The following is a 22461-nucleotide window of genomic DNA, read 5'->3' as shown; positions in this document are numbered from 1 at the left end:
AGGCAGAAAGGCCAAAAAAACGTCGAATTTGATTTGTACATTTGAAAAACTATTTTCAAAAATTTTCGTTTTGCTTAAATTGTGGTTGAGTGAGGAGTGATTGTATTTATTACCCATCAGATTGGGTTCAAAAATCTAGGTTTATTTTTAGTTTTTTTCCTAATTTTGAAGAAGTCAGTGTTTATTGTTTGGATATTTTGACTTCATCCTGATTTCCTACTGACGGACGAAAAGCAAAAATCTTAAAATTCGAATGCTAGAAATGAAAAAAAAAAGTTCTTTTTTGTTGACTGAAAAAAAGGATTTAGTAGACATTATTAGCCGGCGTTCAACTTATGTCTTTTGATAGTGTCTTAAGTTTTCTGTTATTGTCTTTAGCGTCTTGTGTTCGATATTTTCCCGAACCCGAGACAATTGAATTGATTGACTAGAATTGAAAATTAGATATTGAATTACCTAGAGATCAAACTATTCGGTTATTTTAGGTTATTTGAAAACAAATGGTGAAGTTATGCCTCAGGGTGATTCAGTAGAAACTATTCAGCTGAGGAGAAACTGATCAACTGAAAAAAAAAACACGGGAATTTAATCAACTAGGGAGAAACTGACAATAAACTATTCAAATAGGGAGAAATTGATCAACTGAAAAGAATCTGACGGGAATTTAATCAGCAAGGGAGAAACTGACGAGAAAATAATCAACTAACAGTGAAACTGATCAACTAGAAAAAAACTGACGAGAAACTAATCAAATGAGCTAGAATGTCTTTTATCAGTTCTAGAATCATCTTTGTACGACTAATTGAACTACTTCGGATCCCACCAAAAGTGAATATCTAGAGTCTATTCTTCTCTGCTTCACGTGGATGTTGAAACTGCTGTGACTACCGTGTTACTGACGTTTTCTGAGAAGCTATTATTTGTAAAGAAGTAATATTAGCGCTGTTTTCAGATGTAATTTGATTTGTGCTTGGACTACTTTTTGTTAAATCCGAAAAATATGACAATGGATCATTAATTGCATCAACGTTCACACTTTTAAAAGCTTCCGTGGTTCTCATCTCGTTTCGGTTTAGAGAACCATCGGATGAACGAACAGTTGTCACTATTCGATTTTTTTCGATAAGGCCATAATAGTACTGCTAATGCGTCATTCCTTAAGAGACGCACGCCAATTATAAGTCTGCGTAGTCGATAAGTGACGCAAGCCAAGGCTCTTTTACAGTGTCCCCCCTTTCAAAACCAGTTTTAAAAGTTGATTTAACGTTGTCATAATGCAACGAAAATTGGCGTGGTGAACAAATCGTCAACTGTGTACAGATTTGTTCTTCATACTTTACAGCGTAACTTCACTCATTTAGCTGTAATAACACGTTCAACAAACATAAAACTCGGTATTTTGAAAGGGGGAACTGGAGAGCAGCCCAAGCCAATTATGTTCCCTCTTTCAAAATACCGAGTTTTAGGTTTGTTTAACAAGTTATTACAGCTAAATGCGTTATGTTACGCTGTAAAGTATGAAGAACAAATCTGTACACCGTTGTCGATTTGTTCACCACGCCAATTTTCATTGCATTATGAAAACGTTAAATCAACTTTAAAAACTGAATTTGAAAGGGGGGACACTGTACAAGAGCCTTGGCTTGCGTCACTTATCGACTATGTAGACTAATAATTGGCGTGCATCACTTAAGGAAATTTGTAGACTCCAAGTTTTACACATTCAATTTTCCCAATAGCGTTATCGGTCATATTTTGCTTGTGTATGCGAAGTGCAACTTCGCTTCTTTGTCAACGTATTATTTTGGCATGTTTAAAGAAAAAAAATTTTTTTTTGCACGTTTATGCCTTAGTTAGGGTTGTTTTCCATTTTCAATTCAATGTTTATTTCACCGAGCTTAAAATCGCGACCAATCAGCTGAACGAACAGTTGTCACTTTTACGAGTATACGCTATTAACACCCTTATTATGGCATCCATTCCCACCCCTCCCTAGTTCTTCGATATTTTCTTTTCCATCTCCTATCCCGAAACTTCTCATCGCCTTCTCAATGTCACTGCCACAGCTAATCAGTTGTATCTCTGTAACGCGTAAATAGTATTCATCGCGGTCTTATGCTCGTTCGCTTAGAAACCTAATTGGCACCTAATGGCCACATCATTACAAAATTATTCATCGCGGTCTTTCTTCAGCTTTTTAGCACTCAAGAATCTTTAATATTTAACGAATGTCTCTTTGAAATCTCGAGTACGCCGTTTCCTGAAAACTTTGATGTCTTTGAAAGTTCCTTCTGTCGTCAATTGCACATTGCTGAATTTGGACTTTTGATCATTTAACTCTGATGTTTCTCCCGCTTTTTCCTATACGCTGCCATCATGCCTTCCTCGTTACTGTCTGCTTTTCCTTAACAGCTATATCGAGTTCTGGCTTGAGACCTTCTTCCTTGGAGGTTCCACATCCAAAGGATGCTTCACGTTTGGTTTTTAGGCCTTTTCCGGTCAAGATTCGCTCAAGGACTTACATAACTCGTCGTGTCTCTTGGTTCGGGCACTCCAGGTCTAAGGACATTTCTGTACAATGTGGTTCACGCTCTCCTGGCTCATGCAACCCGCATCGGAGACAGTGCTACCGACTTTGGTGTAACTTCGTCGGCGGTGCTTAGTCATTATTGAGTTAGATGGTACTTTGAGGGCCCTAATGTAGTCTGCACCGGACATCAGCTTAGTCTCGTTTGTGATCTATCTGGCTGTATTAGGACTGTTAGTCTGGATGCTGAGATGTTGTCCATCTACAGTATTTTGTATCTTCGATCTCCAGTAATCGTCTTCATCTTTTTGGGCTACGATTACAATGTTCTGTACTGCCCGGGTTCCACACTGAACATTCCTCTTTTTCTTTTGTCGTGGTAACTTATTAATGATGTTCACATTGTTTTTTTTTGTATATCGCTTAGATCTTTATTCGGGTCACCATTTGTACGAAGCAGCATCAGCCCCTGAAAGAACCAAAAAAAAACACAAATCAAGAAGACCAGCACTACAATATAGTTTCATTGTCGTCTTCTGAAATTAGAATTGCATAACTATAATGCATAAAATAGTCGTTTCATTTTCAACCAATTGTTTATACTACTAAGATAGTTTTTGTAAATACATTACTCTGGCAGATGAAATTGTTTTCAAAAACCAAAAATAACATTTTTGCCAAATACTATTCGACGGAAAGATTGAAAGAATCAGAGAAGCTATCGTAATGACGAAAGGATTCACCGATGCAACAGGCGTTGAGCGATGGGTGACTTCTTATCCACAAATTAAAGCGGCTATATCTATACAGAATATCCTCAGAGATCTGAAGATACTCTTTGCCAAATTCCTGACACCGAAGTTCGGCAGCCATGGAAAAATCGACTGTGATAAGTTCATTTGCCATATTGAACGTCTCTCAAGAAGAGAGCAGAAACCTAAGAGGTCAAGACAGAATCTTGGAGACAAGCACGATCCTAAATGGGTTACCATTCGGGCGCTGAACGATTCCCCAGATGCCATCCTGGCTTTGGCGAAGAAACTAGATGACGAACAAGTAATAAGCCACCATTTGACTTCGAATACCCTAAATTTCTTGCCATTGCTGGAAGAATTCAGAGAGCTACGAGTGGCTAACTATGAGAATGGAAAGTCGACGCCTTTCACGAACGGAAATGTCGACGGAAAGAATCAGAGAAGCCATCGTAATGACGAAATGACTCACCGATGCAACAGGCGTTGAGCGATGGGTGACTTCTTATCCACAAATTAAAGCGTCTACATCTATACAGAATATCCTCAGAGATCTGAAGATATTCTTTGCCAAATTCCTGAGTCGAAATTCGGCAGCCATTGAAAAATCGACTGTGATAATTTCATTTGCCATACTGAATGTCTCTCAAGAAGAGAGCAGAAACCAACGAGGTCAAGACTCTCTCTGACCCCCTTCATCTTTTTGGCCTTCAGTTTAAGTGCCTAATGTGTGCGTCATTTTGCGTCTATTTCCAGAAATCTGGGGTCTAGATCTACAGACTTAACGCTTGTATTTTTTGATTTTTTTTCAAAAAAAACATTTTTCTCTTTAATTCTTGAATGAGAGTTCGAAAGATCCTCTAAAACAATTTTTATTGTTAAGGCTAGCTCTTTTCCACTTCCTGAGTGAGTTTTTTAAATAAGAAAACGGTTTCTGATGAATTTTGATGATTTTTTTGTACCCAGATGTCAGATTTTCTGGCATATGGGTACAAGTCAGTGGGCTGTGCCTCTTGAGCCAGCCTTCTGACTGCTTTTATTTTTTGAGCTTCAGTTTAAGTACCTAATGTGTGCGTCATTTGGCGCCTATTTACAGAAATCTGGGGTCTAGACCTACACAGTTTGTAGGTTTGATACTGTTTTTAGACCAAAATCTTCAAAAAAATGAAAAAAATTACGACTAACACATATTAAAAAATTCTACCCCTAACTCACCCTCCTAAAATGATCGGTCATAACCCTAAATTTTTTTGACATGTTTAAATTGTCTGAAAATTGCCAAAAACAGGTAGGTAGGCTAGATATTGCCTGGGCTTCCCTCGAGGACCAATTTTGAAGCTTTTACGATGAGTAAAACCGAGATCTCATATGTCCGAGCCGGAGGAGACTTCCTCTCCAAAAATGACCCGGGGTAGGATTAGGCTATAATGGGGAAGAACAAAACCATGCTCACACGCAAATATTGAATACAAAGGAGGTGTGTCAACTGTATGTAAATATGATAATCAGTTAATTTCTCTTTAGTGCTTTAAGAGCCAGCGACAAATAATTGATATAAAAAACAAATCAAAACAAGACGCACAAAGGGTGAACAATATTCAGAACAAAGGCGAAGGATAACAATGAATAGTTGACATTGAATGAGACTGATTTGTTTGGTGGTGAGACATACAGGGGTTCAATTACAAACCATTACTTACCTTTCAATTTATGATTGCGCTAGAAAAAGAAGAGAAATGAGAGATAAAAACAGTTCAGTTAGTTCAAAAATGCAATAAATCCATGAATACATGAATATACGCACTATAGGTTAAACATTGACTCTTTTAATTTGATAACCATCAAAATTTTCTTCGAAACTTTTTCTTCACCTCATATTTCCATTATTCTTCATTCTCGTCGGGAAAAATTGAGAAGCAGTTCAAAAAAATTGCAGTTTATAACTATACAAGTTCAGTACCAGAGTCGCGCCCTGCTCAGTATAATAATTAAAAGCCTAGTAGACTTCTTGAACCACGACGACTTGAAAGCAAGACTGTTTGAACGTAAATTGGGACTTCTTCAAGCATTTTGTCAACATTTCTACATCATGTACATACTAGAAAAACTATCTACTAGCTTTTCTATATCTCTAGGTCAGCACACTTCAGTATTATAGCTTTAAATCCCTTCAATAACAAAACAAACCATGTGAACAATCTCCCCCTTAATAGACCAAGTGAACAATCTCCCCCTAAAATTAAATGGCAAATTCAAGCAGTAAGTCCTGCATGGTATATGCTCAAATCTGATTGGCTGAAAAATATTACTTTTAACCAAGTGAACTTTATCCCTCTTAAATTGATTTGAGGGGAGATTGTTCACTTGGTCCAAAAAAAAACAAATATTGAGACAAACGTCTTATAATAACTTAAAACTAACCTGTTGTATTTGGATCCAACTAAGAAGGAATGGAGTGATTCTCCGTTGAAGGGAGCATGCAGGGGGTGCAGCTGCGGTCTCTTCACAGTTTCCGCAAACTTACGCTGGCCTACAAAACAAATAGAACTTCGAATAAAAAACAGACACAACAGCAGACATCGACAGCTGTTTCAGCCACACAGATTTCAGCTTTTAGAAAAATTGGAATGAAAATTGGAAAAAATCCGGTATTCGAGATATAAAATACATTTGAAATTTTTTTCACTGATGAAATAACACGCTTATAAATGTTGCATTCCTTGCCAATGATACAGCTAACAAGTTTCAATTCCAATAAAAATTGAGAAAATCAGCATTACGCAGGGTCCCCCCTCAGTACTATTTTGAGATATCCATATTTGGTGACGGACTCCTAAAAATTTTCTTAAGGCGCGTTTGGCGCCAATATATACTTACTTTGAGGGGGGAGCGCGGGCCAAAAAAAACGCAATTTTGTTGGTCAAAATTTTCTAAAAAGTGCTTACAAACGGCGCAGAAAATTTGATCAAAACAGGGTCTTTTTAGTGCCTTGGGAGAGCTCGGAAAATCAATTCGGTCGATCGGTTGACCTAAAAGGTCGACAAAATTTTTGAAACGCCAAATCCCCCCCCCCCCCCCCCCGGGGGAAAAACCTAGATCCGCCCCTGGCATTACGTAAGCAAAAATTAATGCGAACAAGATGAACAAAAACTCAAAACGTGCTAAAGTGAAACCTATCGCGCGAGGAAAAATAACAAGAATTTTCCGTTGAAGAATTTTATGGTCCGCCTATGTAATGGCGAAGCTTTTCGAAAAGCAATATTGATTTAAGGTACTTTTCAATGCAAGAATTTCTGAATAATTTGAACTTACTTTGACAATTGTTCCATCGTTCGTTTTCACTGCGCAACAGCTGCTCATAATCGGCGGGCCTCCTGCCTACTTTCGGACTAGGAGTACTTTTCGGTCTACTCGGGGTAGGGGGAGGTCTAAAATTAGGAAAATACATTTATGAAAAAAAAACAACTAGCTTTTTCATTTGAACCAAATTCAAGGAAGTTTGGGGGCAATATATCACAAATATAACAAACACAGGCAATATTACAATAGGTGTTACATCACAAATGCTACTTTTTGGATGCACCAAAAAGCTTCGTGAATCACTTCAAAAATTTGAACAAAATGTAACATATCATAAACCTAACTTCTATTTAGAACTATTTTTGCTCCAAAAAAATTACTAAATTTTCATTGATGCTTTTTGCAAAGAGTTCTTGTCATTTTAATCTTATTTTGATAACCTGGAAACAGAATTTTTGTCACAGTTAGAGCATCCTTTCATTTAGATGAAATTGTACTACCCTACTAAACTACCTTAAGCTAATGTATCACTAAACATTTCTCCAGACACATGTATGCGTATTGATTTATATTATGATGAACAGGGCAACTTAATTGTTCTTAACTAGAATTAAGATTAGATCATCCCGACTTCTGAATTGGATCCTTTTAACAGGGTCTAGAAAAACAGGCCGACGGGAAGTCAAACCGAAGGGACTTCACGCCTAAAATTTAATTTTACGAGAGCACCAAAGACGCTATCTTTTCATGTGTAAAATGTTAGTTTTCAAAAACTAAGGCAAGTTTAGTCTACGCTATCTTTGCATCTTTCTTTCTTCTTCTTTCTCAATTGGAGGCTCAAAATTAACGAAAAAGCCAACAACTGGTAAAGAAAGATCATGATTATACTTCATGTGTAACTTCGCCAAAATGTTAGTCTTGAAGTCCCTAATTTTACTATTCGGCTTGATGTCCCGTCGGCTTGATGTCCGGCACCCGTTTTACCTATACAAGCTTAACATTATTTTCTTTGAATGAAACTCAGTAAGTCGCCAATATAATGACATGATCAGTTTTCCTGAGTTGATTCCACACCCTTAGTGACTCACCATGCAAACCTAACCCTCAATCTCTAATAAATAAGATCTAAATGACTGACTTGTATCCAAAATAGTCGTCCCGATTGAACACGTTGCATCCACTTCCTCTGGAACTGGGTCTCCCAATAGCCCTATAGGGTGGCTCCGGCGTCCACTGGTAGTCCTGCTTGACACTAGATGCGCCCCTCAATATCTAAAAGCGCATTTGTTAACAAACTTGGCAGTTTAACTATTGGATCTACTAAACAATCCATCTATGGTATCTACCAAAAAAATTGTCAGCCCTATAAATAAATACAGTAAATTAAAACTAGAGCTCTCCGTTTCTAATTCGAAATTCGTTGCATTCTCATTGGTCGAAAATTCTCCCTTTTGGATCTACTTAACAATTGCCCCCTTTTCTGGAAAGGAGGGGAATTGTTAACTAGATCCTAATTTTTAAATATGAGGTAGAACACGCAAGTGTAACAAGAATAGCCAATTGTTGTACAAGTAGCAAAGAATGTTCCGATCGCTACAATTAGACACGGCAAATCCGAATCTTGACCGACAGCGTTAGGATGACCACGCATTCGAGACTAATGGGAAGGGCGTGATCGGAAGTTATTTTGGTAAAAGATGATTAATAGAGTCGTTTTATATATCAATCATTGATGTATCAATCTTGACTTTGAACAGTATTCATCGCACCTTTTTTCCTCTTTAAACTATTTTTTTTGTTATATCTCATATTTCAGAATGTTATGAGATATTCTAAACTGTTTTAAAGTGTTTGCGATGCCAAAGTTTATTTTCGATTGAAATTTGAACACCACACAACTCGACAAGCAACTAAACGGCCCTTTTGAAGTTCTTCCAAGATGAGATTTTTTATATTATGTTTTTACAAATTATAAAAAATATTGTTCCCTTCTTGAAACGATGTTGTATCATAATAATTTATCAAGTTGACCTTTTTCTCCTCCTTGGAAGACACAGGCAGAAGTCCAGTGAGAAAGAGGACATTCTGGCCGTCTGAGAAGTGCATGCCTTGAGTCTTCTCCAACACCCATTGTGGAGTACCAGTGTTCAGTCTTCCAGTCAGGATGTCACCCAGTCTATCGGAGAAACTGGCCTCGAACTCGACAGACATTGGCTACCTGAAATCAATTTTACAGCGAAAAAATTTATAATGTTCACAGCAATTTGGGGTACAGTTTATGAGCACGCTTCCAGAACTGAGATTTTCATTAGACATCTCTGCCATTTTCAGAGGCCTCACCAGAACTTATTAAGGATATATGGTATTGCAAAGGTAACCTCTCATGGTTCATAGACATAGAGTGCAAAGACATTTCGTCTTCGACTAAAACAAAACCCCTGAGTCCAAAAAGATGAATATTAGACGCGTGTCCCAGAAAAAATTTTCCATAAATCTTTTCTTCGATTTTTCTTAGTGATATTTAAAACTTTGATCTACAGCGTTTGGTTGATAGTTCAATTTTAACAGTTAATGCCAAATTTTTGGCAATATCGGTGATCTTGTACAACCAATCGTTCAAAAACAGTACATTTAAGTTTTCTTTTGGACACGGTTTTAACTCCGTGGAAAGAGCGAAACATCAATTTCCGGCGTACAGATAAGCAACTTTTTGTTAATTAACTTCGTTGGGATTTGTTGTCTATAAAGGATATTGACAACTATTTGGCCTTAACTATAGATTATATGTGGGCCAAACACCCTAGAACGTCATAGGCGAGACAAATTTCGAAGCAACAAAAAACCATTTTAAAATCGAAATCATTATGGCCCTTTTGGGAGCTAGATGCTGCGCATTTTTCTCGGTTCAGAGACTGCAACAATTCAAGGCTGCATCTTTTTCCTTTTATCAGATGTTTTTTTTTGTTATGGGAAACCTTTTGCCCGGCGCACATTTTCTCCATAAGATTTAGGCGTTTTACTGTTCGTGCTGAAACTTTTCGATAAGATTCGGTTAGAACGGAAGCTTTGCGTTCACTACTTCAACATAGTTGTTATTCTGAAACTCAACACATTGATGGCAACTCCAGTTATCATTGTCAAATCTGGACTTTTGACGAGCTCCGGTTGCTGTCTAAAATCCACAAAAACGATCTTTCTTAAAGTACTTGAAGACGAGGCAAGCTATCGAAAGGTATGTCTTTTGGTTCTTAATCACTTACTGGAACTAAAATTGTACTCAGTAGAATCAGAACATGCTCAACTTCTGGATCAAGCTTGTAGCTGTTTTGTGTCACCAGTAAACTGAGTGGTCCACCAAAAAAAAGTATTTCACAAGCACTTTTTTGGATTTTGACTGGAAAACACTTCTACTCGATATTTCAAAATCAATCCTTAACCGTTCAGGAAAATGTATGGATGCAGTAATAAACCGAATTCATCCTTTGACAAGCACTTTTTTGGGTTTTGACTGGAAAGCACTTCTGCTCGATATTTCAAAATCAATCCTTAACCGTTCAGGCAGGAAATTGTATGGATGCAGTAATAAACCGAATTCTTCCTTTGACAAGCACTTTTTTGGGTTTTGACTGGAAAGCACTTCTGCTCGATATTTCAAAATCAATCCTTAACCGTTCAGGAAATTGTATGGATGCAGTAATAAACCGAATTCTTCCTTTGACAAGCACTGTTTTGGATTTTGACTGGAAAGCACTTCTGCTCGATATTTCAAAATCAATCCTTAACCGTTCAGGCAGGAAATTGTATGGATGCAGTAATAAACCGAATTCTTCCTTTGACAAGCACTTTTTTGGGTTTTGACTGGAAAGCACTTCTGCTCGATATTTCAAAATCAATCCTTAACCGTTCAGGAAATTGTATGGATGCAGTAATAAACCGAATTCTTCCTTTGACAAGCACTGTTTTGGATTTTGACTGGAAAGCACTTCTGCTCGATATTTCAAAATCAATCCTTAACCGTTCAGGAAATTGTATGGATGCAGTAATAAACCGAATTCTTCCTTTGAAATGGGGAAAGGGCATTCACAATAGCAGATGCGTCTTGGAAAGAAATTTAGAAAAATTCACAATTAAATAAAGTATTTTACAATTAAAAAACAGAAACCCACAAAATTGATGTTTCCATTGAGCTGCAATGCTTAAAATAAACAAACGCATCGCAATAGTCGTGTTGATCATAGGGTTTTCTATCAAGAATTCGAGCTGAGAAATAAAAACAGATGGAAAAGACAGCTAGAAAAAAAAACAACAAATGGTAGGAAACCAAAAATTACAGAGACCAAGCTGCGCTTCACCAACACTAGCCAGAACACGACAAAAAAGGAGCTCTATGAAGAACTAGATATTATGAGCCTCACGCGCTAACCACTGAACCACGGACGCTTTATACATCACAAACACTAGCCAAAAACAAAACAGAGAACATAGACTATGAAACTTCCAATGCTACAGATCGTCACTACAGCAGAAGTGCCACCAACTAATTGAGCACTTGTAATAAACACTTTTACTTGCGAATAAGGTTTAAAAAAAGAATGTTCTTACTAATACACAAACGCTCGCAGGTGTAACTACTAACTTGTTTTCGAAAAAAAAAAACTTTCTTATTTTAAAGAAAAATAGACGACATGAAAGCTCTTCGAATTTCAAGAGCAGCTAATGATTGGCAAACTTTTGTTGCAATAAACGTTTTGTTGAAAAAAACTTGAAAAAACTGAATCAATAGGTAAACTTTTTATTCCACTGAGAAATTAAAAATTGAAATCAACTTTTGACACGCTAACGTTTTTTGGAGCCATTTCCGCGCAATTTGCATGCTTTTATCAAATAAGTTAGAATAGAATTAAAAAGAGATCAAAGTCAAACCGCAGTAGATCAAACTTGGCGATAACAAATGGAAACCCCTTCCTGAAAAAAACTTCCTTTTTCTGTAGTATCCCAGTGATCGCTATTTTCCAGCGCTGATTCATGTATAATTCAGAGTTTTTTGCACAGCTAAAACTGCGATGTTTCAGAGCTATATCAGTAACGATGATAATTCATCCATGGCCATAGTTGTTTTTTTTTCACTTTTTATCGCTAATTTTCAATGTGAGCTCAACCCGGGTTTACAAGTGTATTCACTACGTTCATTGGCACTTAATAAAAAACGATTTTAAGACTATTAATGTCTACGGATGTTTTATGTATCGATTCTGCCTTCATACATAGAAATTAATGAGACATGTTTTGATTTCGTCACTCATCTAGGACAGCTAACAATCTTCAAAAAAGACATATATTCACTTTCGCACGACGCCAATCGAACACTTCTGCTACTCGATCATTCAATCTATTTACTTGATCTTGCAAATTATCTATTTATCATCACGTCTCCGTAACTTTCACTTACTTCTTTTTTATTGCAATCAAGGATCTGATGGCTCGACTCTCAAAAAGATGTTCAGACATGAGTCATGGCAAATATAACATCTGATCCAATTAACTTCAGAATAGTTCCAGATTAAACTAAATTTCGCACCTGATCCTGGATTGGACCTAGTGAGTAGTTCGACAAATATATTTAAAATATTCAATTAAAATTAATTCATGTAGAAAATATTGGCTAACTATTAAACTCTACACAAATACACATCGCAGATGCAAGAAGCACATAGAAATTCAGATGAGCGTCTGAAATTTGTCGGATTGCAGTCTCCCTTTCCGCTTCGGGTTAGATCAGCATTCGTCATTCGGTCAGACATCATCATCCAAATAAAACCAAGTGTTCAGACAACTAGCGACTGATTCTGAGGGGATATGACGCTTCTCTGGGTTAGTTTTTGTCTGAAGGCAAAGTGAGTATTAGTTTAGCTTGTGCTGTTTAATCGCTTCTATGAGTTGTGTTCTGTCCGCTTCGTCTCCGAAGGTTTTTTCTCGGTGCTCAAAAATAACTCCGGAGGAAGAGATTGCAAACACGGATCCCATGAGAAGACCATCGCCTGCAATATTATAAAATTATCTAATTCGATAAGCAAACCATTTTTTTCAAACTTTTACTATATTGAGCAATTCAGTGAGCTATCATAAAACGGTTGCATCAAATATCCATCGAGCCAATTGCGCTGTCAAATTTCAACTCTCATATTTTATGACAAATATTTTCCACTGTTGCAATAGGTGATAAAGCTAATTCTAGTTGGCTAATACTTTTTATGGCTCGTCTCACCTTTCAAGTTTCCCCACGAGCCCAGCGACTGGAACACCTTTTTCATCACAGAAGGATTCAGCAGCTTCGCCGTGCTCTCTCGTCTTAAGTCGGGCCCATAGAACCGACGCTGAACACACGTCATTTCGTCAAAATTAATGATACTAAATCTATCATAGCTTTAAATATGGATGTTTTCTATGCGTAAGAAAAAATGTTTCATGGGAAAAATCTAGTTCCAGACTAAAGGCACTCTCTTTCTCTCTCGCAAGTTTAAAAATGAGAAATAAAAAAAACGGTGATGGTGCTTCTAAATTCGCGAAGGCACCTCAAAACAAAACAACCGAATGGGTTCGCGGGTCGTGTCATGATAACGCTGCTTTGAAGCTTCAAGGGGAAATTGGAACGCTTCCTACACTTAAAGTTTACGATATCTATGAGTAGCCGAACCCGCCTGACCTAGATTTTTTTTGAAAATGCAAATTAAGCGCTTCGAAAACAAAGAACAGCTAGTGATCAGCTCATTTGTCATACGAAAATTTTAAATAAAATTTGTACATGGCAAAAAAGCAGGGATATATATAGGTGGCAGGTTCAAGTTAAATCGCTTTGTATTATACGAACAGTATTTGTAATTTAATTAAAAAGCAAATGCAGCTCGATTTCTAAAAAGTGCATTACGAAAAAGTAAAAATAAGCCTCGACTTAGTAAAAAATCCGGCGAGGCCCGGCACCTACGACCTACTGTGACCAAAAAAATAAAGAGTCTTATGCACTAGCCACTCAGCCACGGACGCTTAGTCCATCACCAACACTAGTCACAAATAAAGCCGAAAACAGATGCTATGAAATTTCCAATGCTACAGATCGTGACTAATAGCAAAACGGCACAGAAGTGAACACTATTATTTGCAAGTTAGGTTAGAAAAAAGAAGGTTCGTACTAAAACACTAGCTGCTCGCTAGCCTAAATAAACATAGACAACAGAAGACAGTTTGAAAAGAGTCAATGAAAGCAACAAGTAAACAAAAATAAGAATAATATATAGTATATAGTAAATACTACAACGCTGTTGTAACATTTCTATCTCACTTGGACGTCGTGGTAGACGGGGTGTGGATGGAACAGAGTTGCAAACTCCTCCCAGCCTAGCTCCTCGTGCAGCACAGCGTGGAGAGAGTAGCCATTGGCCTCCATCTCTTCACTCAGAGCGGACAGCTTCGAGGCTTCCTGAAACACAACGTATAGAAGCAGGCAGGCTGGCCACTTTTTTCTATTTTCTCTAAAATATATAGACCTTCCAAGCATGATTTAAAATCACCCCAAAATAAAAACAATGAGAATGCGAATTCATGTCAGCAGCATCTAAGATTTTTCAGGATAAAACACTGGGAAAATGTAAAAGAACAAGGAAACCAAAAAAATGATTAAAAACTTTTACATTTTTCAATTTTCGGATTTCGAAGAAACAAATATCAAGTTACTTTGGATGTTCCCATTCGTATCTGAAGACACGCAACGTTCCCAATATCATTCAGCTCCAGAAAATATAGACTTCCTAAAAATTACAAACCAAATAATTACTTTGAAAGACCAGTGGTCAGCCTGGAAGCAGTCAAGGTGCAAAATGCTCAAATCAAGCCTGTTAGCTGAAGAAATAACAGAGCCGACGAAAAGTGCCGAGGAAAGAATTCGAGTGATTTGTTAATAAAAAGTTACTTAAACAAAAAAAAATACATGATACTGTCAAACTCAGACAGACCTGTTTTACTGAAATTACAGAGAAGCAATAGCCAATATATTTAGTTTGAAAATCTGTAACCGTCAAAACAAAATTAGACCCTATACTTCAGTTTAAAACTTCGCCACTGCCAAAGCTTTACTAAGGTGATCTCATGATTTTTTCGGCAACAAAACAAAACTTGAAAAAAGCGCTCATGGTATTAAAGGCTCGGAGATTAATTTGGTTTAACCCCTAAATGAAAAAAAAATTACACAAAGGCAAAGCTGATCTTCGCGTCACATGCAATTTAACAACAAAAATAAGAGCTATAGCTCCTGAAAACCAGGAGTAAACTGGAATTCCATGCTAATTCAAGGAATTACATTCGAAATGAAGTTCCTAAAAACTCATGTCTAAAAAATAGAAATACAAACGAAAATTCTTTGCAAACAAAATTGAACTTCAACAAACACCATCGACACCCGATTTAGACAAAATTGCCCCTCAAAATTCCGCACGCTTCCACTCAAAATTAGTATATATTGGCGCGGAAATCGCCTTTAGAAAAACTTCAGCGTCGGTCGCCCGAAAATAGCCGTGAAATAGTACCAAAGGGTGGACCACTCTGGCGATGAGAGGGACGAATCCCTGAGGGAAAGGCGCGTCTCACCCATCCCCTCTTATATCCGGCGCTGTATCGGTCACAAAAAGTACATTTAAATTTTATTATCAAGAATATTAAGAAACGAAGTTATTCATAACCGAATTTTTCATGTCAGAGATATCATAGTTTCAACATCGGCAAATAATCCACCAAATGAAATAACTCAAACAAAGTTTGAAAAAAGTTGGACAAATGGCAAAAAAAAACAAATAATCGAATTTATGTTTAAATTATAAAAGTTCAAAAAAAATACTTAAGGCAATTGAATTATCAAATGAAAAATGAATTTCATTTTTTTTTCTCTGCAGGTGAGTGAAAGAATACTGGAATTTCACTAGAAAAAATAATCAAAGCCAAAACAGAGTTGGGAAAGTGTCATGAACTGGGAAACCAAAGAAATGACTTTTTAAAACACTTTCCATTTTCGAACTTCAGCGGAAAAATCTTACTGAGAATCGAATGCCAGACCTTAGGGAAGTGGGAAGGAGGCTGGAAGTTGTGTCAGGGGCTACAATATGTTCAGTTGTCAATCATCCTAGTTGTCAATCATCTTAGTTGCTATTCTTATTTCTCATACTTTAATTAAGTGTGAGTTTGGTACCTGCCTGTCAATCAACTAAAAGCTGTCTAGCTGTTATGTGTTGACCTCTAGTTCACTCTCTTATTTATGCGAACTAGAATACAGTCAATTGAGTATTTAACAGCCATCTTTTTACAAACCCTTGTTATGGCGCAGCCAGTGGATGGTGGGGAAAAAAACCCCCTTGGAATTGTGGCTTTCTGGCCTCCAACTCAGGCGGAACCGCAACTTTTATGGGAACACTGGAAACAACGATTTCATTGGGCAATGGTGGCGAAACATGGACTAGTCTCGTCAGACTACTACTTTCCATCGACATTAACTGAAGCACAGATCGCAGACCTGGGTGACATTGGTGGAAAACCACGGGCAGAAGGTGAACGTACACTGATATCGAATCTGTATTTATGCCTGGGACATGAGGGACAGAGAGCCTTGCATAATCAACATCCACACTTAGATATGGAAACAATACGATACCCACGTTTTTTGGATACCTGTGTAACTCTTTTTCAGAAAGAGCGGAACGAAACGTACGAGATGTACCAAATGTTGTCGAAGAAACAAAAGGAGGGTGAGAGTCTAGAATCGTTCTATGCAGAACTTAGCGGAATGGCGGCAAGATGCAATTTGGGCACCCAGGAGCGGAAAATGGTGAGAGACATATTTATTTTCAACATGAGGAACAGGGACGCACAGAACGAGCTGTGTCGGGAAACTAAAACCCCGGAAGAAGCATTGCGCATCGCAATGTCATATGAAAGAGGAGACAAATACGCAAGGAGCTACAAGGGCGCCGTATCCGGTTCCACGGGAATGGCGCATCCATCGCCAGGGGGTTCCCTACAGATCAAAACGGAACCAGTCAGTAATATTCGCGGATCCAGGGGACGAGGAATGCCAAGGGGACGGGGTCAATACCCAAATCGTGGAGGAGGTCGAACAGCCGATCGAATGCAGGAGCGCAGATGTTACAACTGCGATCAACCGAACTTCACCCCAGAACACCGACAACGATGCCCAGCAAGAGCCGTCACATGCAACTTCTGCAAAAAGATTGGGCACTTTGAGAGGACTTGCCGTGGAAAACGACAATCCAGGGGGGGACAACCAGTTGGACTGATCCAAGGGGATGAACTCTTCGACGAAGAAGATACCCCCTCGGATGACGTGGAGCCCCAAGCTGCGGCAAATTCAGTAGGTTTCGTTAAACGAGAACACCACAGCTGGTCATCAGAAAGTTCAGACGATTACATGGTTATGGCAATTCGACGGAAGAAAGAAACAGTGTTGAAAGTTGCCGGGCCTAAACTCAAAATATTCATTAATGGGCATCCGATGAACATTTGGATCGACAGTGGATCGCCGATTTCCATTCTAACACTAGAAGATTTGAGAAGAACAGTGGGAAGAGCGGGAATCAACTTGAAGCAGGATAACACTGACGATGACGAATTTCGAGACTACAGTAACAATCGGATCAAGATGTTGGGCAGAATGGAACTCGAGTTAGCATCAAACGGCTGGAAGACGACAGCAGAAGTCCGAGTCATTGGGGGGACCAGACCATCCATCGTGGGACGTGATTTGATGGGGAAACTTGGACTCCAGTTGATGCAAGCAGATCCAAGGGGGGAAGTCATGAACATCCAGGGGGCGGAGGACAATTCATGCAAGGAGGGGCACGATGAACCGGAGGATGAGCAGATGGATCAATGGCAATCATACTTCAGTAAGCTATTCCCAAAACTTTTTACTAGAGTTGGAAAAATTAGGAACTACAAAGTTCAAGCACTTTTTTCAAGACTGACACGTTGGCTGGACAGACTGATTCCTTTTGACTTTGTAATAGAACACAAACCGGGCGCCAAGATTGGATTGGCAGATTATTTGTCGAGGCATCCTAGCGAACCCCCTAAACCGATAAGTCAATATGATAATTTGTTCACCGTGGCAAAAATCGCTTCGATCAGAAAATCCCTTGGTTTTACAAATGAATTAAAACCCCTTGGTAAACGAAATTATCAGAATATTCGAGAAACTGGTTCTAAACAGTCTAGACGGTTTTCATCCAATCACAAGCGAGAACGAATAACATGCATACAACCAGCGACGGTTGAGGGCGGAAAGTCATGCGTGAAGACAACGACCAATAGGAAACGATCAATTTGCATAACGCGTAAATCAAATAAATCCAAGGGACATTCAGTGTGCTCTATATATTGTTCCCTGGGAAGACGGTTAAATTTGCCTACATCCAAACACTCAAACAAAATGGATAGCGACTCTAATTGTTCTTTCCCAGTATTTGAAATTGAAAATGTTGAAAACGATACAATTGATTCCCAAACTAACAATCCGAATATACTACAACCTCAGATCAACTCTCCGCTTAGATTAGATGAAAACTTATTGAGTAGCGATGAAATAACTGTCATTAACCCTGAAATTGTTGCGATTACTAAAAACACACGGGATTCCAAAATTAATACAGTACTTTCCATACCTTCGAAATTTCCAGGCGAGCTTTTTCCTACTGTTAATCCGAATCAGCAAATTATGTCCATCATTCCCCGTGATTGCAAGGTTATCAAGAAGTCTCAATCGTTACCAGAACTTTTTAATTTAGAATTTGTTGCCTCGAACATACCAGCGGATGTGAACTTAGTACGAGTAAAAGAAGCATTGGAGAAGAAGACAAACTTGAAAGAAGAACTCCTAAAGATGGGGAAGTACTGGGCTCAATACGCTAACGATCTGTCGTTACGGGACGATTGTGTGTGGTTGGATGGACGGTTGGTCATCCCTTTACCTTTGCAAGTCCCAGTTGAATCGCGGATACACTATTACCATCACGGTAAAAGAAATATGTTCGAAGCAGCGCGTGACGTCTGGTATCCTTATATGTACCGCAGTTTGGCAGCAAAGGCCACGTACTGTCAGCAATGCACGGAAGCGGGTAAGAATCTAAAACCGTTATTACCCAAGGGAGACATGGGCAAGGTCCCAGAACCAAGGGAACCCAATGAATGTTTACAGTTGGATTTCTGGGGGCCGATAAATTACTTGAACGAAAGTAAGAAATACGTTTTGGTTGCTACGGACCGATTCTCAAGGTGGCCGTCAGCAATGGTTACTACCACTAATACGTCAGATAAGGTCTTAAAATTCCTTAATAAGTACATATCGCATCATGGAGTACCTCGGAAGATCCACGTCGACCAGGGATCATGTTTTACTTCTAATAAATTTAAAAGCTTCTGTAACGAAGAAGGCATCGAGCTAATATACTCCCCAGTGAATGATCATCGAGGCACGGGGTCCGTTGAACGGACAATAGGAAGTTTGAAGAATTTTGTCTTAACATATGCGACAGAAAAAGAACATAAGTCTCTAGAATCTATGGTCGATAAAGCGCTAGGCGCTCTACGATTCTCAAAAAATGCAACTACTAAATTAACACCTTTTGAAGCTCACCACGGCAGGGAGGCCAATACCGTTTTACGAAACCTTACGAAAAAACCAAGTTTGAAAAACTTGAATTGGAAGAACGTCTTACAACAAAAATGTTTGTGTTTAGACGAAACTGATCCTGAGATGAGTAAAGTTGCATTCCCTCAGCATTCGAATTGGGAGGAGAGGTCGGATCTAACATACGCTCCAACTTTGCGAAGGGCCCCTATCACGCTGGATAGTGACCAACAAATGGACGCATGTCCAAGGGAGGGATCGGAAGTTGGACCACAAATCCAAGGGAGTGGAGACACTGGCCCTAACATCCAGGGGAGTGGAGAAGGACGCACCCTATACCAGCGTACTACCAGCAAGACCCTAAATCGGTATAAATTACTAAAATCCAATGTAATCTCTGAATCCGAACATACTTTGAAACTTAAAAACGGATCCGTTCTTAGGAAAAGTGCAGTGGCATCAAAACCGAAACCTGACCTTCCCAAGAAACGGAAACCGGCTACGCTCAAGGATATGCTAGCGAGCGCAAAGAAAGGAGCAGTCGTGAGCCCGAAATCAAAAAGAGCTAAGACTACGCGGACGGTACAAGTAGCCACCTTCGAGTCCGACAGTTCGGATACTGAAGACAATCGGCCATTGAACATTCCGGCAAGACTACCGGTAGAAATGCTAGCAAGACGCGAAGCAATTGCGGCGGGACAAGGTCCAAGCGGCAGTACGACAGTAATGGAAGGAGGAACGGGAGCTAAAGCCAAATCCAGAGTGACAAGAGCTAAGCGAGGAAAAGGGGGCCAAAGAAAACAAGCGAACGAAAGCCAGGAACGTCCAGCGTTAGTGGCGCGGGAGTGTCTTGTAAATAGCAGTCAAGAAGAAGACGTTGAATCAGGCAGTCAAAGTGAAAGCTCGGGAACCAGAAGGAGTACTAGAAGGAGAAAGCCAGTAGACAAAATGGGAGGAGTTATGATTGAAACTATCCAGGGGGCGGAACAAACAGGAAAAAATCCAGGGGGAGAAGGGAAATGAATCTTATTTCTACATTTATTCAAAAACTCGTTAACCCAGGGAGAGGGATGGCCATAAGCCTAAAACTCAAATTGTTAAAACTCAAGTGTTTGTTGCATTATAGTTGAGGCGGCAGGTTGAAGGTGTAGTTATTATATTTAAATTTAAAGTACTATGTATTTAAAATTTTACATCCATACGGAAATGTCAGGGGCTACAATATGTTCAGTTGTCAATCATCCTAGTTGTCAATCATCTTAGTTGCTATTCTTATTTCTCATACTTTAATTAAGTGTGAGTTTGGTACCTGCCTGTCAATCAACTAAAAGCTGTCTAGCTGTTATGTGTTGACCTCTAGTTCACTCTCTTATTTATGCGAACTAGAATACAGTCAATTGAGTATTTAACAGCCATCTTTTTACAAACCCTTGTTAGTTGTTAAGTTTCAATAATAACGCAAGTAAGAAAGACAAATAATATTTGCAAGAAAAGTTGTTAACAGGGAAAAAAAGTCTAATTCCTGATGAAGACACTTAATCGCACAAAGGAAACATGAAAAGTCAGTCAATAAATGCAAGAAAACAGAACAGAAAAACTACTTGTTTTATGAAAAAACTGCAACTTAAGAATTTCAAAGTTTAAAAACTATAATTTTACAGCTCTTTGAAAACCGCTTGACACCATAGCCAACAGACAGTTGAAAAAGAGTCAATGGGCGCAAGAGATCAGAAAACAAAGACTTCTTTTTCGAAAAAAAAATTTCAACGTTCAAAGAGATTGCCTTAACGTTCTTTGAATTTCCAGAGCAATTTGATAAAATTAACCCAAATTGAAAAAAAAATGAATCAAAAGGTAAATTTTTTATTCAGCTGGTAAGTCTGAAAATTAAATTCCACTTTCGAAACTAGGAGTCTATCACATTTTTCGGGACCTTTACACTTTCGTAATTGTAGAGCGCAACTTAGCTCGCTTTTAGCAGATGAAATTGATTGGACCTCAAAACATAGCCAATCGAAGATTGGAAAAGAGAAATGAACGCAAGTAGACATAAAAAAACACGAAAAAAAACACGGACTTTCTTGAAAAAATCTCAACTTTCGAATTTCACAGAAAAAAATAAATGCCCTTTAAGCTCTTTGAAATTCATGTTTTGCGCTTTCATGTACAATTTATGCTCGGCACTTTTTTGATAAATTGCACCAAACTCGAGAAAACTGAATCAACAGGTAAAGTTTTTATTCCGCTGGGAAATCTTAAAAATAAATTCGACTTTCGAAACTAGAAATCGTTCGCGTTTTTTGCGCCATTTCCGCGTTCATATTTGGAGAGTGCTATTTAAGTCATTTTCAGCAGATGAAATCCAATTGAACTCAAAAAGTGCATTAAGCCTAAGTGCATCAATATTTTAAGACTTTTTCTTTAAAAAAAAAAACAAAAAAATCAGCAAGACCTATATAAGAGTCTTCACTTCGCGAACTACTCTTAAGAGTGCATATATACGTCGAAGCATTTATGAATTCATTAATTTGTACAAATGCAATTTTGTATAATATATGAGCACTGAAAAAACCATCACGACCTATAAGAGTCTGGGGGTGTAGCGCCTTGTATGTGTCGCTTAGCATGCGCAATTTAAGTAATTACTCACATTGATGTGGCAAGCTTCAGTTAAGTTTTAGTTGAAAAAATGAGAAAACAAAGCATGCCTCAATTAGCTCATTTCTAATTGCGCTAACTGAGGTATGCTAAACGGCACGCATGGAAGTAGGCCAGTCCTCTAAGAGTCTGAGCTACATTCATCGACTCTTAATTATTAAGAACAACTGTGTTCACAATAGTTAGTTTAGATAGATAAAGTGCGGGGATGGGGAAGTGTTAAAGAACCATCCAACTGTAACAACTCCAACTCACCGCCCTGCACAAAGATCACCCGGGTCTCCGGACCGCAAACACCACGGCCCCCTTCCCATTTCCCCATAGAGACTCGGAGCTGATCTGGGTGCCATCTCTCAACTTGAGAGGAGCCCCTGTCAAATAGTCAACACTCGCTTTCTTTATCTCCTTCGACATGGTGTAGGAGCTGCGCTTGAAGTAAACTAATGAAGCGGCTGTAATTGCGGTTATTCCTGACAAAACAACAATAACTAAGCTGAGGAAAAAAGATAAAACTGCAGAAATATAAAACGATACTAGTGGAA

The 22461-nt window shown here is 38.5% G+C and overlaps 2 protein-coding genes across 2 annotated transcripts in view; both read right to left on the bottom strand.

Annotated features, from left to right (window-relative positions):
* Positions 1 to 22461, bottom strand: part of LOC134843987 (uncharacterized) — a 46606-nt gene that overhangs the window by 6533 nt on the left and 17612 nt on the right. The window contains exons 2-5 of the mRNA XM_063860414.1: positions 8611 to 8797; positions 7718 to 7851; positions 6592 to 6707; positions 5701 to 5809 (exon numbers count right to left, since the gene is read on the bottom strand). Coding sequence (XP_063716484.1) covers positions 5701 to 5809; positions 6592 to 6707; positions 7718 to 7851; positions 8611 to 8790 — 539 coding nt within the window. The 5' untranslated portion in view covers positions 8791 to 8797. The remainder of the gene's footprint in view (positions 1 to 5700; positions 5810 to 6591; positions 6708 to 7717; positions 7852 to 8610; positions 8798 to 22461) is intronic.
* Positions 12196 to 22289, bottom strand: LOC134843988 (peroxiredoxin-like 2A). The gene is made up of 4 exons (XM_063860415.1): positions 22175 to 22289; positions 13916 to 14053; positions 12845 to 12953; positions 12196 to 12617 (listed from the first exon to the last, which is right to left on the bottom strand). The coding sequence occupies exons 2-4, from the start codon at positions 14018 to 14020 to the stop codon at positions 12481 to 12483; spliced, it is 351 nt and encodes a 116-aa protein (XP_063716485.1). The 5' UTR covers positions 14021 to 14053; positions 22175 to 22289; the 3' UTR covers positions 12196 to 12480.

The sequence above is a fragment of the Symsagittifera roscoffensis genome, chromosome 4, assembly GCF_963678635.1.
Source record: "Symsagittifera roscoffensis chromosome 4, txSymRosc1.1, whole genome shotgun sequence".
Classification (NCBI taxonomy): Eukaryota; Metazoa; Xenacoelomorpha; order Acoela; family Convolutidae; genus Symsagittifera; species Symsagittifera roscoffensis.
The sequence above is the reverse complement of the archived record's forward strand: the minus strand, read 5'-3'. Positions and strand labels throughout refer to the sequence as shown.